The sequence below is a fragment of the Coccinella septempunctata genome, chromosome 8 (genome assembly GCF_907165205.1).
Source record: "Coccinella septempunctata chromosome 8, icCocSept1.1, whole genome shotgun sequence".
Classification (NCBI taxonomy): Eukaryota; Metazoa; Arthropoda; class Insecta; order Coleoptera; family Coccinellidae; genus Coccinella; species Coccinella septempunctata.
Genome location: NC_058196.1, coordinates 17,053,003 through 17,069,169, shown reverse-complemented (window position 1 = coordinate 17,069,169; position 16,167 = coordinate 17,053,003). Strand labels below are relative to the sequence as shown.

General features: G+C 37.5%; 1 protein-coding gene across 1 annotated transcript in view; it reads right to left on the bottom strand.

Annotated features, from left to right (window-relative positions):
* Positions 1 to 7,142: 7,142 nt before the first annotated feature.
* Positions 7,143 to 16,167, bottom strand: part of LOC123318782 (cadherin-86C-like) — a 56,718-nt gene continuing 47,693 nt past the window's right edge. Inside the window, exons 10-14 of the mRNA XM_044905521.1 lie at positions 15,461 to 15,744; positions 11,797 to 12,018; positions 11,505 to 11,736; positions 9,170 to 9,503; positions 7,143 to 9,115 (exon numbers count right to left, since the gene is read on the bottom strand). Of these exons, the coding sequence (XP_044761456.1) occupies positions 7,320 to 9,115; positions 9,170 to 9,503; positions 11,505 to 11,736; positions 11,797 to 12,018; positions 15,461 to 15,744 (2,868 nt within the window). The 3' untranslated portion in view covers positions 7,143 to 7,319. The remainder of the gene's footprint in view (positions 9,116 to 9,169; positions 9,504 to 11,504; positions 11,737 to 11,796; positions 12,019 to 15,460; positions 15,745 to 16,167) is intronic.

The window sequence follows — 16,167 nt, the reverse complement described above, 5'->3', positions numbered from 1 at the left end:
TATTAAGTTGTTATTAAGATTGAGAACAAACTTGGAATTTTTAAATGAAACACCCCGTATATTTTGATGTCAAACTTTTGCAATCTTTTTTTCTGAATACACTGATGTATCACAACCTAATCTTCAATGAATTTTAGCTTAACAATCCGAAAAATCCATATTTATGTTTTTCTCAATAGTAGGCCACGAATTCTTTCACAAATGCATTTTCATATTACTATATTATTATTATTATATATCAAAATATAATTAAATAAATAGGTTTTAATCACATAGCATTTTGAAAAAGCCTTTTCATCATTATGATTTTGTTTAGACATTTTTCTTTTTAAATTTAAAATTGTTTTCTCTATAAAATCTGGCAGATATTGATTATCAGGAATTTTTTTAATTAAGTCAAATTCATTATTTTGAATTTCGGGTGTATACGAAATAAATTGAGCTATATCATTTACTGCCAACTTCATAATCAAACTTTAAGTCCTTTTTATTTAAAAGCTTCCCTCAAGTCTATTGAAAATGACGCTCTATAGGAAGCTTTGAGCTTAAGGGGCCTTCAAATTTGGTTGTGAAACTGGACAAAAGTGTTTTGATAATAATTCTTGCGAGACTTACTTGGTGATTGGAATAAAAATTTAAATATGTGTCTTTTCTTTGGAATACGCTTGTTTAGAAATAATTTGAAAACCTTTTTATTGAAACATCCAAGAAGAAAGTTGATTATTCTGCTCTAATTCCATTGTGAATTTCCTCGCAGGTTTTTTGTAATCGATATGATAAAGAAAATTCATAATTCATCTCTGTTATATGTTGCCGGATTACAAAAATATCATCTACATATACGAGTCTTTAACTCGTACAAATATTTTAATTTCAGATTCTTGAGATCAAAAGAGACACTTTTTTTCTTCACCATTTTTTCCGAATCGGCTCGGTTTAAAAGATACAGGCTGTTGCATAAACATAAAAAAAATTATTTTTAGTTTATCTCATAAACGGTTTTATCGAATGAGATGAATATCGTGAATAGAGTTTTTCATTTATTCGATGAATCATTTTCGAACACAAGATATCACCCACGGCTTCCAGTTTTCTCATTATGACCATTACGTACCATTCAAATACGAAAAATTCAAAAAGCCAACTCTTGAGACTGAGTTGAAAGCTATCTAATGAATATTTGGACGTTCTGTAAAATGAAATTGAAAAGTACCTGTGAAATTAAAAAAATTGGGTACATTTGCTCAATGCAACTCTGTTTAAAAGATACACAGATGTATACTGTCATAGATTTAGTTAGTTATTCTGAAGGTAATTTTGTTTTTCCAGAGGTGGCACAGCTCTTTATGAAAACTTGGAATGGCTATATATTTTCATCAGGGCCGCATCGGAAAAAATAGTATAGGAGAAAAGTATTTCTATCGACTTCAAGAATCTACTGTTAGCATATTTGTACGAGTCAAAGATTCATCCTGTATAAGTTTTTTCAAAATATTCCATAATATGTGATAAAGGAAAACCCACGGCCATACCAAATTCAATTTAAAATATATAGAATTCAAGCAAACTACTAATATCAACGTCTCCGTGTGTTGACAAATGTCAATCGACAAACTGAAAATCTACAATTCTGAAGATTTTAATGAATTCATCTGATGAAGGAGTGTGCTATAGACAACGAAACGTAATAGAGTTTTATCATTTTAAAATTTCATCTTTCCTTCATTGTCAGGCAACAATTTTTTCTATCTAATTTGCTCCTGACAAATTAGTGCAAGAATTGACGCATGAGCTAATCGATTATTTCAATTTTTCAATTGATGCATGAACTGATGTGTTGTTTTAGGATATATCTTCAAATTTTAACTTCCTCCGCTCATGAATTCATTTTTAAGTTTGAGGAGGACTAAAACATGATCGATCTTATTCAAATATGGAGAAAAAAATAATGATATGGATGATTTCTAAGAACTAAGAAATCGAAGATTTATCCATTCATTTGAATTGAATTTTGGCCATGATATCTTTATTACCCTGAACGTTGATACCATCAATAGTAATATGCGATGATTACACCCAAACTACAAATATTCAAACATTGCTCACCTTGAACTTTAGGAAATTGAATACCAGGGTAGATCAAAAATTCAAGAAAACCATCGAAAGAAAAGGTTCATTCTTGATCTACATCGAAAAAGACCAATAGATGGATCATAAAAACCTCAAAAATCCTTTGCACAAAATAATATTTCAATATTGTTTCATCCTCAATAACCAAGGAAGCTAAGGTCAGATGCTAATCTTTCAGTCTTCATCTTTTATCAGAAATCATGATGTGTATAACATTCCTACGAAGTTGGTACGGATCAAAACATACTTGAGATACTGTACAGGGTGGGCAAATTTCGATGTTTTAGCACTACAGCTTTCAAACCAGTGGAGATAGACAAAATCTGATACCCCATTCTCGTTCTCTTTTTCTGAGAAACTAACAAGAGTAGTAGTCATTTTTGGCCACCTTCTTTTGTTTTCGAGTTATAAGCGAAAATTGGAAAAATGACGATTTCGAAATAAATTTATATCTCCGCTAATACTGATAATAGAGCTCTAAAATGAAAATATTATACAGGCACTTTTTAAAGTAGATAGAATCCAGTGGCGTGCTTGACTTTTTGGCAGGATTTTTAATTACGAAGCTATGACCCAAAGTTGTGTTTTTTTAAACGGGAACGCTTGATTTCTATACAATTTTTTTGAAGCTTAATTTTCACTGATTTCAAAAATATATAACATCATATGGTTTATATCAATATAAATAATAGAAAATGGTCAAAAACTTATTTTCTCAATATTTCTATGGTTTCAACTTTTGACGAACACAGAAAAATAGAACTTCCCATAACAAGAGCAGTGTCCTTCCGGCAATGTCATTCTTTCTATGCTTTTTATCAATTTCCACAAAATTTGAATTTTGGAGAAATTAGCATAGAAATGAAAGAACTAATAGGAGGAGACTGTGGTAATCATAAGATGCTACATTTTTCAATTCTCATCGAAAGTAGAAACCATGGAAATATTGATAAAATAAGCGGAGTATTAGCGGAGATATAAATTCATTTCGAAATCGTCATTTTTCCAATTTTCGCTTATAACTCGATAACAAAAGAAGGTGGCCAAAAATGACTACTACTCTTGTTAGTTTCTCAGAAAAAGAGAACGAGAATGGGGTATCAGATTTTGTCCATCTCCTCTGGTTTGAAAGCTGCAGTGCTAAAACATCGAAATTTGCCCACCCTGTACATTTCGATCCATGAATCCGACCCTTTAGCGCTTACAGAATTGATGAAAACAATTAATCTCAGTAGGCTTTTGAAAATTAATGCAATCAGCTCGATTACTGTTGCTCAATTTAGGATATTTTTGCATAGGTTTATGAAGTTCACAACAACTTTCCAGAATTCATTGTGTTTTGCAATCAACAATCGCAAAAGCAGATGCTCTCTGATGTTATCTGAATGTTATCAGCATGAAAAGATGCTATTGAAAAATTGCACAATTGCTTCAATTTTACCCATCATTGTGTAGGCCTATTGTTGGATTTGTGAGAGGCTTTCGACTCGGTATATAATAAGCTGCTGTGTTGGAAGCTGAGTATGGAATTGAAACTAAGCAACTTCAGCTTCATAAAAGTTAAAAAAAATTAAGAAATGGATCACGCCTTCAACAGTAAGGCAGGTAATAATCAACAAATTAATTCAGATGCATAGCATCCGCAGATAATTAAATCAACGAATGTTACGATCTAAATCGAACTAACAAACTACCATCGCTCGAAGTATTACCAGAATTTTCATTTCGTCGACAAAGAGTAGATGCTGACCATGGTTTCGGTCTTATTTGACCTCGTCAGAGCAACAAAACTCATTAGTCAACGAAATGCTATGAATTGCCGGCTCCCTTTATTCCATATCAGTAGCGGGTATGATGTATAAATACATCGTACCGACATCTGACAGAGAAACGGGAACCAACCCAATTCAATTTCCTAACTCTCAGAGCGAAGATAGCAGTATGCATCCATATGCTTTATTCCCATATTGCAGAAATCGTATATTACGATAATTAAGCAAGGGAAAAAGCGCGGAAAGGTTCGGATCATGGCAGTAACCGATCTGCCGCGGACATGTAAAATAAGAAATGGATCACGCCTTCACAGTAAGGCAGGTAAATAATAAATGAATTAATTCAGATGCATAACATCCGCAGATAATTAAATCAACGAATGTTACGATCTAAATCGAACTAACAAACTACCATCGCTCGAAGTATTACCAGAATTTTCATTTCGTCGACAAAGAGTAGATGCTGACCATGGTTTCGGTCTTATTTGACCTCGTCAGAGCAACAAAACTCATTAGTCAACGAAATGCTATGAATTGCCGGCTCCCTTTATTCCATATCAGTAGCGGGTATGATGCATACTGCTATCTTCGCTCTGAGAGTTAGGAAATTGAATTGGGTTGGTTCCCGTTTCTCTGTCAGATGTCGGTACGATGTATTTATACATCATACCCGCTACTGATATGGAATCTGGATATTGCCTTTATAATTGAAGGAGATTTTAATCTTGAAATCATTCGCTTTGGTTTTTGGATCAAAGTATAACAAGAACTTCATTGAGAATAGTTTCAGGCCTGTGATATCTCGATAGTTTCAAATGAAACATGTCAGACGTTTTTATGAGCTTTTCGTACAGTCATCATTGGTATGTATATGGAACATGTCAGACGCGGCCTTTATAACGTCCACTAGTTCCAACGTTTGCGCATAGTGTGTATGCAAAATATATGGCAAGGCAAAGCCAACGCTGGCCAGGGTTCGCCTAGAAGGCGGTATTAAACACACATCAAAGGGACTTGTGGAGACTCGCCAGTGGACTTGATCACCATGCATACACACAATACATTATGAGGTATTTTAACAATTTCCATCTGGCTTGAATGGTTTATGGCAGGTATCCCTCATTAAGGAAGCTCGTAATTTTTGGTGTTTTGTGAAGTACGTCGTGTCAATCCTGAAGTGGATTGTTGTCAATTATTATTGTTTTTTCAAGCAGAAATTACTGAAAACTGGAGAATGACATCATTATAGAGTTCCTTAATTTATATGAAAATTACTCCGTTATTTGGGATCCGCAAAATGACAATCATAAAAATAGAAATTTGGTTTCCGATGCATGGGCTACTATATCCAAAGAAATTTCCATTACATGTGGTCGATCGTGAGTTGGGTTGCCTGACTCCGGTTTGTCAGGCGACGACGAAAGAAAAACTTCTTATAAATCGCCGAAATTATCGCACCATCTGTCATCTCTCTATATTGAGTGAATAAAAGTAATATTGAGCAACTTTAAGTGAAGTGCCGTGCATCCTTCATCTATCGTGCCACGGAGCTAAGTGCAGAAGGAGGATTGGTTCCGTGTTTCCCTTTCCTTAGGAACCCCCTTTCTGATACCAGACCAGTGGAGATTCATCTGAGTTTCGACTTCACCCAGTTAGGGAAGGTAAGAGCATTTTCACTTGTTCAGTTGCTCAATATCTATAAGTCATCTGAAGTTGATCGCAAACTCATTTACGATCAATTAACACCCTAATAGCACACAACGTCCATGGGACGTACAATTCATGTCCATTTAACGTCGGAACGTCCATGGACTTGATTTGTATGTCCTTTGGACGTCCGTTCCCGGACAGTTTTAGGACGTTCACGATATATATCCATTGTTAGTCCGATTTATGTACAATGTCCGTATCGGATATCCATTGGATGACCGTGATGGACATAATACGGACTATATGACATATGTCCGTATCATATAGTTCCAAAATAGTCCCTGACCGACTTAATACAGGCAATTTCAAAAATATGTCCTTACTGGATATCCATTAGTTGTCCGTGATGAACATAGTACGGACCATATAACTTATACATATATATTACATTGTCCGTATAACGTCCATCACGTACACCTAGTGGATATCCGGTAGGGACATCTTTTGAATGTCCTCAGCGGATATTCACTAGGAGTCCGTAATGGACGTAATATGGACCAAATAACATGTATATATTACATGGTCCGTATAACGTCCATGACGGACACCTATTGGATATCCGGTAGGGACATCTTTTGAATGTCCTCAGCGGATATTCACTAGGAGTCCGTAATGGACGTAATATGGACCAAATAACATGTATATATTACATGGTCCGTATTACGTCCATGACGGACACCTATTGGATATCCGGTAGGGACATCTTTTGAATGTCCATACTGGATATTCACTAGGAGTCCGTAAGGGACGTAATATGGACCAAATAACATGTATATGTTACATGGTCCGTATAACGTCCATCACGGACACCTAGTGGATATCCGGTCGGGACATCTTTTGAATGTTCATACCGGATATTAACTAGGAGTCCGTAATGGACGTAATATGGACCAAATCACATATACACATTACATGGTCCGTATAACGTCCATCACGGATACCTAGTGGATATCCGGTAGGGACATCTTTTCAATGTCCATACCGGATATTCACTAGGAGTCCGTAATATAGACGCTTGTTCAACGTTCGCCTTCTCACTTGTCTCGAAAATACTGGTTAGATAATCATGTCGTGTGTATGATCGTCGGTGCACGAATATCGAGAATATACCAACCTTTCTACAAACGTTCGTTCAAACTATGGAGAGTACCCACCATAGCTCAAAAGTTGGCCAAGGCTCGCCATACGCTATCTGTTGCCACCTTTATATTAGGCTGTTAACACGCGACCGGATATTGCAGCAAGCCTTTCAATTATGAGTCAGTTTAACAAATGTCCACTTGCGAACGTGGGATGCATTCTAGAACCTAATGTGATGAGAAGTTTTCTTGATATTTCGACCTCTAGAATCACCCCCTGAAATATATGAACATGAACGTAAAATCCGGTCACTCTGTGATCATGCCAATATGTCCCTCATTATAAACTTGTCCGTCTGTTGTTATCATCTCTGGACAATGACGCCTGCGCGTCATTTTCTTGAAATTCTCAACTCTTACTTATATAAGGTTGCAAAAAAAAACACTTAAAACCAATTGATAATTTTTTCTGAAACTCTTTTGAAAACTTACAAATAAAAGTGAGTGAATATAAATAACAGTAGGTATTTACAAGATAATCAAACTTTCAGTCTTAAAGCTAATATATTACAAATCTCTGATTTGGTACCCTATTCTCTTTCAGATAAACTTTGTCCAATTCCACCACTCATGGCGGAGTAGCTGTGGGATTGTCGTGTATCTGACTGGTGTGCATGTCATTGTATGCTATGGTGAAAACACTTTTCTTCTGAGCAATAGCAGGACGCGTCATGGCAATACCAGAATCCGCATCATCTTCAGCTCTCCTTGGGTATTGAACTTCGAATCTATGTTCCGAGTGTTGCAGAAGAGGATGTTCGGGACCTAGTGGTGCTTTCTTCTTCATCTGCTTCTTACGAGCGCTAGATTCTGTATCTTTCAGCAGTCTCTGGGAAATTTTTGCCTCGACTTTTTGTTTCTCTAACTCTTTGCTAATTTGCTCAGTTGAAGGATCGCTCTCTATTTGTTCCGTCATTTTCTTTTTCGTTTTTTCCTTCGGTTTATTGTTCTTGCTATACCATTCCATATATCTGGATTGCCTTTTGGGCTGTTTCGTATTTTTAACTTCTTCCTTACCTGCTTTCACTTCCGTTTGTTGTTTTGATTCTACTTTGGTTTTCTTATTAATTCGGTTCAAATCCGTTTGGCTCCTAGACTTGCTAAGTTGGTTCTTCGGTTTGTCTTGAGAATCTCTCAAATCTATTTCGGAATGGTATTTTTCTTTGCTGAGAGATTCAGAATTTGGACTAACATTGTCCAGACTGTCATCAGTGTATTCTTCGTCGCTTGGACTAATGTCATTTCGATCGACAACGGCAGATAAACCTTGTAATATTTCTCGCTTCAATTCATCTTCAGAAACGTTTTTCGCAGATCTGGCTTTCAAATTGCGTGACATTTGCTGAACAAGTTGTTCTTCTTTTGCTTTATCATTCTTTGGAGATTCGTTGAATGAGGATACGATTTCTTGCAGAACTTCTCGCTTTAGTCCAGATCTTGTCGATCGAGATTCGCTTCTAGTTCTGCCCTTCTTTTTGGAGACCCTAGAAGCGCTTGTGATGTTTTTACTTTTTGCCATGGATGATGCTATCTCTTCTAATATTTCGCGACGTAGCCCTGATTTAGATATCCTAGATTCACTAGTTGCCCTGCTTGGTTTTTCGGAGGAAGCTTTTCTTCTCGTATCGATGTTTGATCGGTTTAATGAATCGACAATTTCTTCCATGATTTCTTGTTTAGTTTTGGATCTAACAGGTGATCCACTAGACAATGTTTCTTGTTTTTCCAGCTGATGTTGATCCAAAATGGAATCTGCTATTTCTCGTATGAGATATTCTTGAGGATCATTTCTGTTCAACTGGGTTTCGCTTGTTGTTCTCCCTCGTCTTCCTATTGCGTTCGAGATATCCTGCAGTATATCTCTTCGGAATCCAGATGTGGAATTTCTTGTTTCACTGCTTGACCTGTTGCGACGTTGCAATGTACTCGTGATATCTAAAAGAATTTGATCTCGTATGTCATTCGCGTACATCTCTCTTTCGTGGCGTAGCGAATCAGATATTTCCTTCAGCACGTCTCTTCTTATCCCTGATTGGGTTCTGCCGTCTCGGTGACGTTCTTGTCCCATCTCCTTTGCTTTAGTCGATCTCACCCTGGAATTTTTCGCTACATAATGTTCTTCTAGGTCATCTGGATCGTCCAAGAAATCTACTTCGGATTCTTCTTGTATTGGTGTTCTTATTCTCCGTTTCGTTCGGATTCTGGTAGTTCTGTAACCATTTCGCCTTTTGGCTTTTTCCCGAATAATCACCAGATCCTCATCACTTCCATCGCTCTGTTCGTCGTTAGATTGTACCTCCCTTCTTGGTGGAAGGAATAAGTGAGGATCGGTCTGAGTTCCAGCATCTTGGTCAGTTTGCGTTCCTGAAAAAAGAGACATACAACAATTTTACATCAACTGCGGTCAGTTACTCATACCTGCTGGCAAGGATTGTGTTTCCAGTTTGAGCTCCCGTTCTCTTTCTTGCAGTATCTGCTTGAGCATGGCGTTCTGTTCCCTCAACGAAGCCTCGAGTGCTTCATGTTCTGATTGTAGTCTAATTACTGCCGCGTTCGGTAGCAACATTTCTTGCTTCTGATTATCATGCTGTTGTTGATCCATGAACCTACGCATAAGGATGTCTTTTCCGCTGTCTGGTAGGTAGGTATTCTCTGGTGCCAAAGCCACTGAACGGTGGTGAGGGGCGTTTTCTCTTGAGGTGTAGAGGCGTAAAATATCTGCATTTCCTTCTCGCACATAGTATTCATTAGCCTGCGAGTACAATGAATGAATTGAGTTCAGAAGATTCTTAAGTCATTTTATTATACTAATGCTTTCATTTTTTAACACGAGGACTAAAATAATAGGTGGATTATAAAGGAAAAACCGAGGGAAAAACTTTGGAACCATGAATGTCATTTAACTTTCTGTTAGGTACACATATAGAGCGAGTAGGTATCTGACTTGGAATAAATTCACTATATCAAAAACAGTTTTTTATTGAGAATATGCTCGAAACGGTTGATAAGTATTTTAATATATGCTTCTGTGGATGCGAGAAAATGTTATAAAGCTTGTCCATCGATTATTTTTTCAAACGGAAATCCGAATTTTTCATGACTATTCTTAAAGGTATATCAAGTTACACATACTTATCAAGTACTTCATTTGAAGAAATTCAAAACCTTCATGATTGATGTAGCATTGCACATCTGACAGCATTCTGTACCCTTGGTCTTTTCAAGTTCATTTATTTTTTGTGCAGCTTCAAAGCATCTGGCAAGAGTTTTGATCCATGGAAAGTGTCTGTCACTTATAATATAACTTCAGAATAATATTCTTTAAAACATTTATAAAAATCAGCCGTGTGAAAATAAGTTAAGGAACTCTTCTTTTCAGTTAACTTTGCCATCTGGTATCTGCCCAGGTGTCACTTGGCAAGCTCCACAAGTTCGCAGGTGTTCAAAGCACATGATACTCTACTGAGATCCTAAAGTTTCATCTGTGTGAAAATAAGTTATGTCTGGTCGCTCTGGCATCTTACTCTTTAACTCTTTATTTTGTGGTATCACAAAATATCAAAATGTAAAAATTAATCTATCACTGTAATACATTTTTAGGTTGCTGACTGTGATCAACAGAATCATATTCAAAGTGAGAAGTGAAAGTAAATAAACACCCTGTATATGGAATTTTCAGAAGACTCTGATTCTTTCGCGCATTGATTCCGATTGATTTGAATAGTTTCAAGGACGAGATTACGAGACGAGACTTCATGTCTTATCGGCGAGACGAGAATGATGTTATCTGTCCCAGGTGATTTACGGTTTTTAAGTTGTTGTATGCCTCCTGAAAATCCTCTTGTGACTCTCTAGGGTCGGTGTGATTGTTATATAGATTCTGATAATATGCTGTCCATGTATCCGGTGTTATATTATTTATTTGTGCCTCCTCGGTTATAGGCTTCTTCCTTTTCCTTACAATGTTTCATATTCTCTTCTGACACCCGTAAAGATCATGTGCCATTTCGGCTGAAAATCGCTCCCAATATTCTTTCCTCAGTTGTGTGATTTCGCTATTCGTTCTATTCCTTATCAATTTATATTCTTAGTATTCTTCCGGTGACTTATTATTCATATTTTGGGAGTATGCCATCTTTATTTTTTCGCCTGATTTTTCTTTTCCCTATTGCGTGCTCTGCGCTTTTTTATGACATTTTATGTTATGTTATGCCAGGGTTCTTCTATACTGTTCTCCAGCCTTATATTGTTACGGGAAATATTCCCGTTCAATTTGCGCTCATACAAAAAATTGTACCTACTCTCGTCTTTCAGTGACTCCGTGTTGAATTTGGTGGTAAAGACGGGTGATATCCTCTTCATTTTTGTTTGCTTCAAGCGGTTTTCACATAGTGCATGCTTTCGCACATTAGCTGAAGTCAAGGTTCTCACATCCAAAATTTGACTGAGGTGTAAGTTTCTATTTGTAACTCACTCATAGATTTCTTTCCTCTTGTATTGTTAAATGTATATTCGATTGAAGGAAGTGTTGTTGAATAATAATTGAATAGTTAATGCAGTAACTATTTCAGAAACAATAATATGAAGTATTATTGTATTTTGGAAGCGAGTTGAGTTACACAAGTCAATTCTGATTGTAACTCTGTGAACACATTTTTCTCGGTATTGAATTACCTATATGTGCTCCATAAAAAAGTTCAAAAAGAGGCATTACTTTTTTCAGTTTCATTCAAAATTGTAAGAAATCACCAACCTGTTGTGTTTTCTGGAACTGAACTCTGCTTCTATCTGAACCCCTTTCCATCTCATGCCGCTTGAGGGATTCCACTTCCAGGGTGGCCGGTTCCGGTGTCCATGCCTCCCTTCTACCAAACCATTCTGCTACCTGCACAGATTTGCTTTCATGTCCTTGACCTGGGCTGGTCGTTATGATTTTGATTGCTTCCGCTGATCGAACCTTTCGACGCCTATTCAAGGATGCGTAACTGAAAATAATAATAAACGCGATGTCGAATTTTCCGAAGGAAAAAAGTTATGCTTCTCACCATGGGCATTTGTCCCAGAGACAACAACAAAGCAAAATGAGGGCCAACAGAATAAGTAGAAACAGGAGGAGAAGGAGGAGCCACAGCATACTGCCACCTCCAGCCTCTTTCACTTCCATCTCGCCACGTCTCACTCTATACTCTTGATCAAGGATATCTTGAATCTTCTTGACGTCGATAATACTTCCTTTTGAATAGTTCACAGTGGTCACAACCACACTCCTGTAACACAAGGTTTGGATTCAATTAATCAGTTGATTTCGAAGGTGTTTATGAAAATAATTCTGATGGGTTTTTTCCACTTTCGAGAACATCATATTTTAATATGTCACTTCTTGAAAACGGCTTGCGGTGGACAAATGCGATGAAAACTATCGTATGAAGTATCATTTTAATAATATGCTCAACAGAAGTAGAGGAAGTTCTGGAATTCTAAGACTATCTCAAAAGTTTCATTTTTCTGATCTTTTTTTAAATATACATATAATTAAAAGATTAATCTAAATATTTACTCACTTATCTGAGTCATTCTTTTGCCTATTTATTCATACGTTCCACAGTTTGAGGTAAAAATTTATTTTCAGTACAGAATCGGTTCACACCAAAAATTGATAAAATATAGTTCAGTGAAGAGTGTGCATTTTCAACCTCTATTCAGAGGAAATATTCGATGAGGGTCTTGCTGATGCCACTGAAGGAATTGATATTAATGGGGTAAACGTAAATAATATCAGATACACCCGGAGAAATATGAGATCTTACATCTTATCATGGAGGGAAAATCCTGGGCAGGCGTGGTCCAGGAAGAAGGAGAACATCGTGGTTGAAAAATTTGAGACAATGATACAGGAAATCTACAGTTCGAGCAGCTTTCAATAAAACAATAGTTGTCATGTTGTCAACATGATAGCCATCATGATGATCAACGATAGTTAAACGGTCATGGAACCAGAAGAAGAAGGGAGACAATGCCTCCTCGAACATCCACCGCAGAGTAACAACGCCTTTGTATAATATCGATCAGATTGTTGAAGTAGCCTTGATAAAGGCTAAATGATAAATTTCTCTACAGATTTGGGGTATGAGCTGTTTGAGTTCTAGAGCTGATCCCAAGGTTGTTCAATGGAATTGAAGTCTGGTGATCGATGGGGCACCAGACATTTTCGCACGCGCATTAATGTTCAAAAATTATAAATTTGGACCAACAGCTGCCTTCAAACGGATGACCTTCCTGAACCGATCTGGGATTTCTGGGCACCAGAGAATATGTCCATTCCTGAACATCCCGATTAATCGAACACCGTCCAAGTCTCGACTCATCTGTGAACCTCCATTAATCGTTTCAACTCACAAGCTCATCGGCACATTTCAATCATGGTCGCATATGATTTTGATTTAGTGGAATCCTTCTCAAAAGTTGTCAAGAATGTAGATTAACATCTCGAAGTCTTCGACGAGCTGTTTAGATCGAAACCAAAACATCAAAAGCGTTCAAAACATCAAAAGCGTTCAGAATCGATAAGTACTCAAAAGGCTCTCTACGGGTAGATATAGTCAGAAACCGATCTTGTGCAGAATTGTTAGATTTTGGGCGTCCACTTCTCGGTATTCCGGTCACGTTCCCAGTTTCTCGATATCGATTAATTAGCCGGGAAACTATGCTTCCACTAACTTGAAAGAAATTAGCGACATTTCTCATTGGCTTCATCCGCACTAAGTTTACCTACATTCATTTTTGCGAAACAAATTTTTAGACTTTGAATCGAAGGTGATTGTGAAAACGTAAAAACATAACTGATTCAAAATTCTTTGAAACCTAAACGATATGAACTTGCCTGGAACAGAACAAAATATTGAACGAAGAGCAAAAAAAAAACCATTCAGATACAAAAGAGTAAAAACCTTCTCCGTAAACAAACCGGACCGTTTATACTCTTTTTTTCATTTCTGAAAAACGATGTCGCACCGTGAAGAAGACCCAGAATAGGGAGTTCACCGAGTTTTTGTTCACTAGTACCAATTAGCCAGAGTCAAGATATTTTCATCGACGTGTATTGTACCGATTTTCGACATCTCAGACAAATTCCGTCCCCCCCCCCCTCCGGTGGTTATATGTCCTCCCGCAGATCAATGAATTGATTCTTTTTCTTTCTTCATACGGCAGCTGGTGTTATTTCTGAATTCTGATTAAGTCTGTGCCGGGTGTTTCAATCTTTGATTAGCCGATAAACCGCGAATCAATTTCTGAAAAATTTATTTCAAGAACCTTGATTTCTGTCTAACGTTAAAACGATAGAGTGCGATTCTCTCTTTCGTCCAAGTGATACCAGTCCAAGTACGTGTAGAAATAGGGCTCGTAACTGGCTTTTTTATTTCTTTTCCTTATATTTATTGTTGTTGTTCTTAGCGTTCGAGTGGAGGTTGTCACTGTAAGTTTAACCGCGCGACAATTAGCCAGTTACAGAGCAACAGCAGATAACTTCCGTGTACTGAGCCCAGAGGTATGAGCCTCAGCTTCAACCCCTTTATCCTACCTAGTTCTACCACTTCTGGGAGTACGATTTCTGTCTGGAGTGAGAACACGTCAGAAGCAGAAAACAGATTCTCAACCCCGTGCTTTGTTTCCCCCCAAACCTACAATCCCGTAGTTTTGAAACTGAGCCCCGACTCCATTGCCCGTTAAGGTTGTCTTTGGTTCTGGCTGGCAAACGAATCCGTAACACCCGTGGCGCGTTTGAGATCGGATCCCCCCCTTTTATTTTCGTCAGATTCACTCCGCGAATTCACCACCTTTGCATTACTATTTGTATTTAATTCCGAGGAAAACCTCCTTTATTGTGTGAAGTAGACTTTATTCCACCCATTGTATTGAGCTTTTAACTCGACTGAATTTATAATAGCGTCTGTTGTGTTCCCTATTGCGAGTCAACGAATAAATTTGAGAGCTCTGATTTTGTCTTTCACTGGTTATCGCTAACACCCCAGATAACATGGAACCTTTTCATCGATTCGAAGCCACCAGGGTGGGTTGGCTATTTTCCTCTTTGAAGAATAGCTGGCGCTGAGATGCCCGAGGAAACGTCTTTACAGAATCGCCCACTTTCGGAACTTTTACAAAATTCAGAACTTTCTTAACTTTTGTATTGATGGTGTCACTTGGCACACTGGATCGTTAGAAGGTCTCTAAGTAAAGAATTTTATTGTTATAAACAACTCGCACGATTACATTCGCCATGAATAAGAAATCCTTTTTGGTGAATTTAAGCACCTTGTAGAAACTTCAGTACCTGTCTGTTTAATTTTATCTGATATTTAAAAAGAATGACGGTATGTCCTCGAACAAAAAATATTAAAATCTCAGCGGTGTTTATAATTTTTTCTACAAGCGTGCGCGTTCAACCTTTTTCCCGCACGCATTCCAAGTTGCAAAGAGTCACTTTCCCAAAGGGTGCGGAGTCCCAAACTCTTGCGGAAAGTGTCTTGCCCGCACTCAACTGCTTACCCGAACTCTGCTTCGCATCGTTCGGGCAACGGCAGTTTCGTGCGGGCAAGTATCACTTTCCGCACTTGATAGGAAAATAACTATTCTTCCAGTTCAATACAGAGGATTTATGCTAGAAGGAATTGAAAGGAGAAATCTTTACAAAATAACCAGTTTGCTCACCTTTCCGTATCTGTATCTTTGCTGATATCTGTGGCATCAGGCTCATAACCTCTGTATGGCCTTACGTCATTAATGGTGACCTTGGCACCAGTGATGGTCCTCAAGATATCTGCAATAACTTCAGTGTCTGGATCTCTTCCGGGAACTATGAATGTCATCATTCTCGAATTAGTTTCTGGTGGATAAATTCTTACTTCGCAGAGGCCCGACAGTCTTGGGATACCGCCGTCCCACGCTCTTGCTTTCAGAGTCACCATTTCCGTTGGTCTCCAAGTTTTAGTGAGCTGAAGGTGAACAAAATTTATATATTATTGAAAGAGACTGAAATGACCAATTTTAAAAGGGGGAAATGCATAATTGACGAGTTCAATTGAAAAAATATGGTTGAGCAAATGCTATATTATTAATAGGTTCCAAAATGTCTTTGAATCGATGTTGTCAGTATATGGAAACCATTGAAAAAGCCTACGCTAGTTATAGCACAGCCGTCTACTCTATAAAGACGGCTGTGTTATTGTAATTTGTCGCAGGACCTACCTACCTATACCAAAATGGAAAGTGCACAATTTTCTGATCAAATGGTTCGTAACATGAGTCTGGTAAGAAGTTTTTTAACGGAATGGGTAATTCTCCTCAATTCATTCATGAATTTTTCAAATGCACCGCGAAAACTAGTCAAAATCTTTCTTCAAATATGTGGTTTTAAA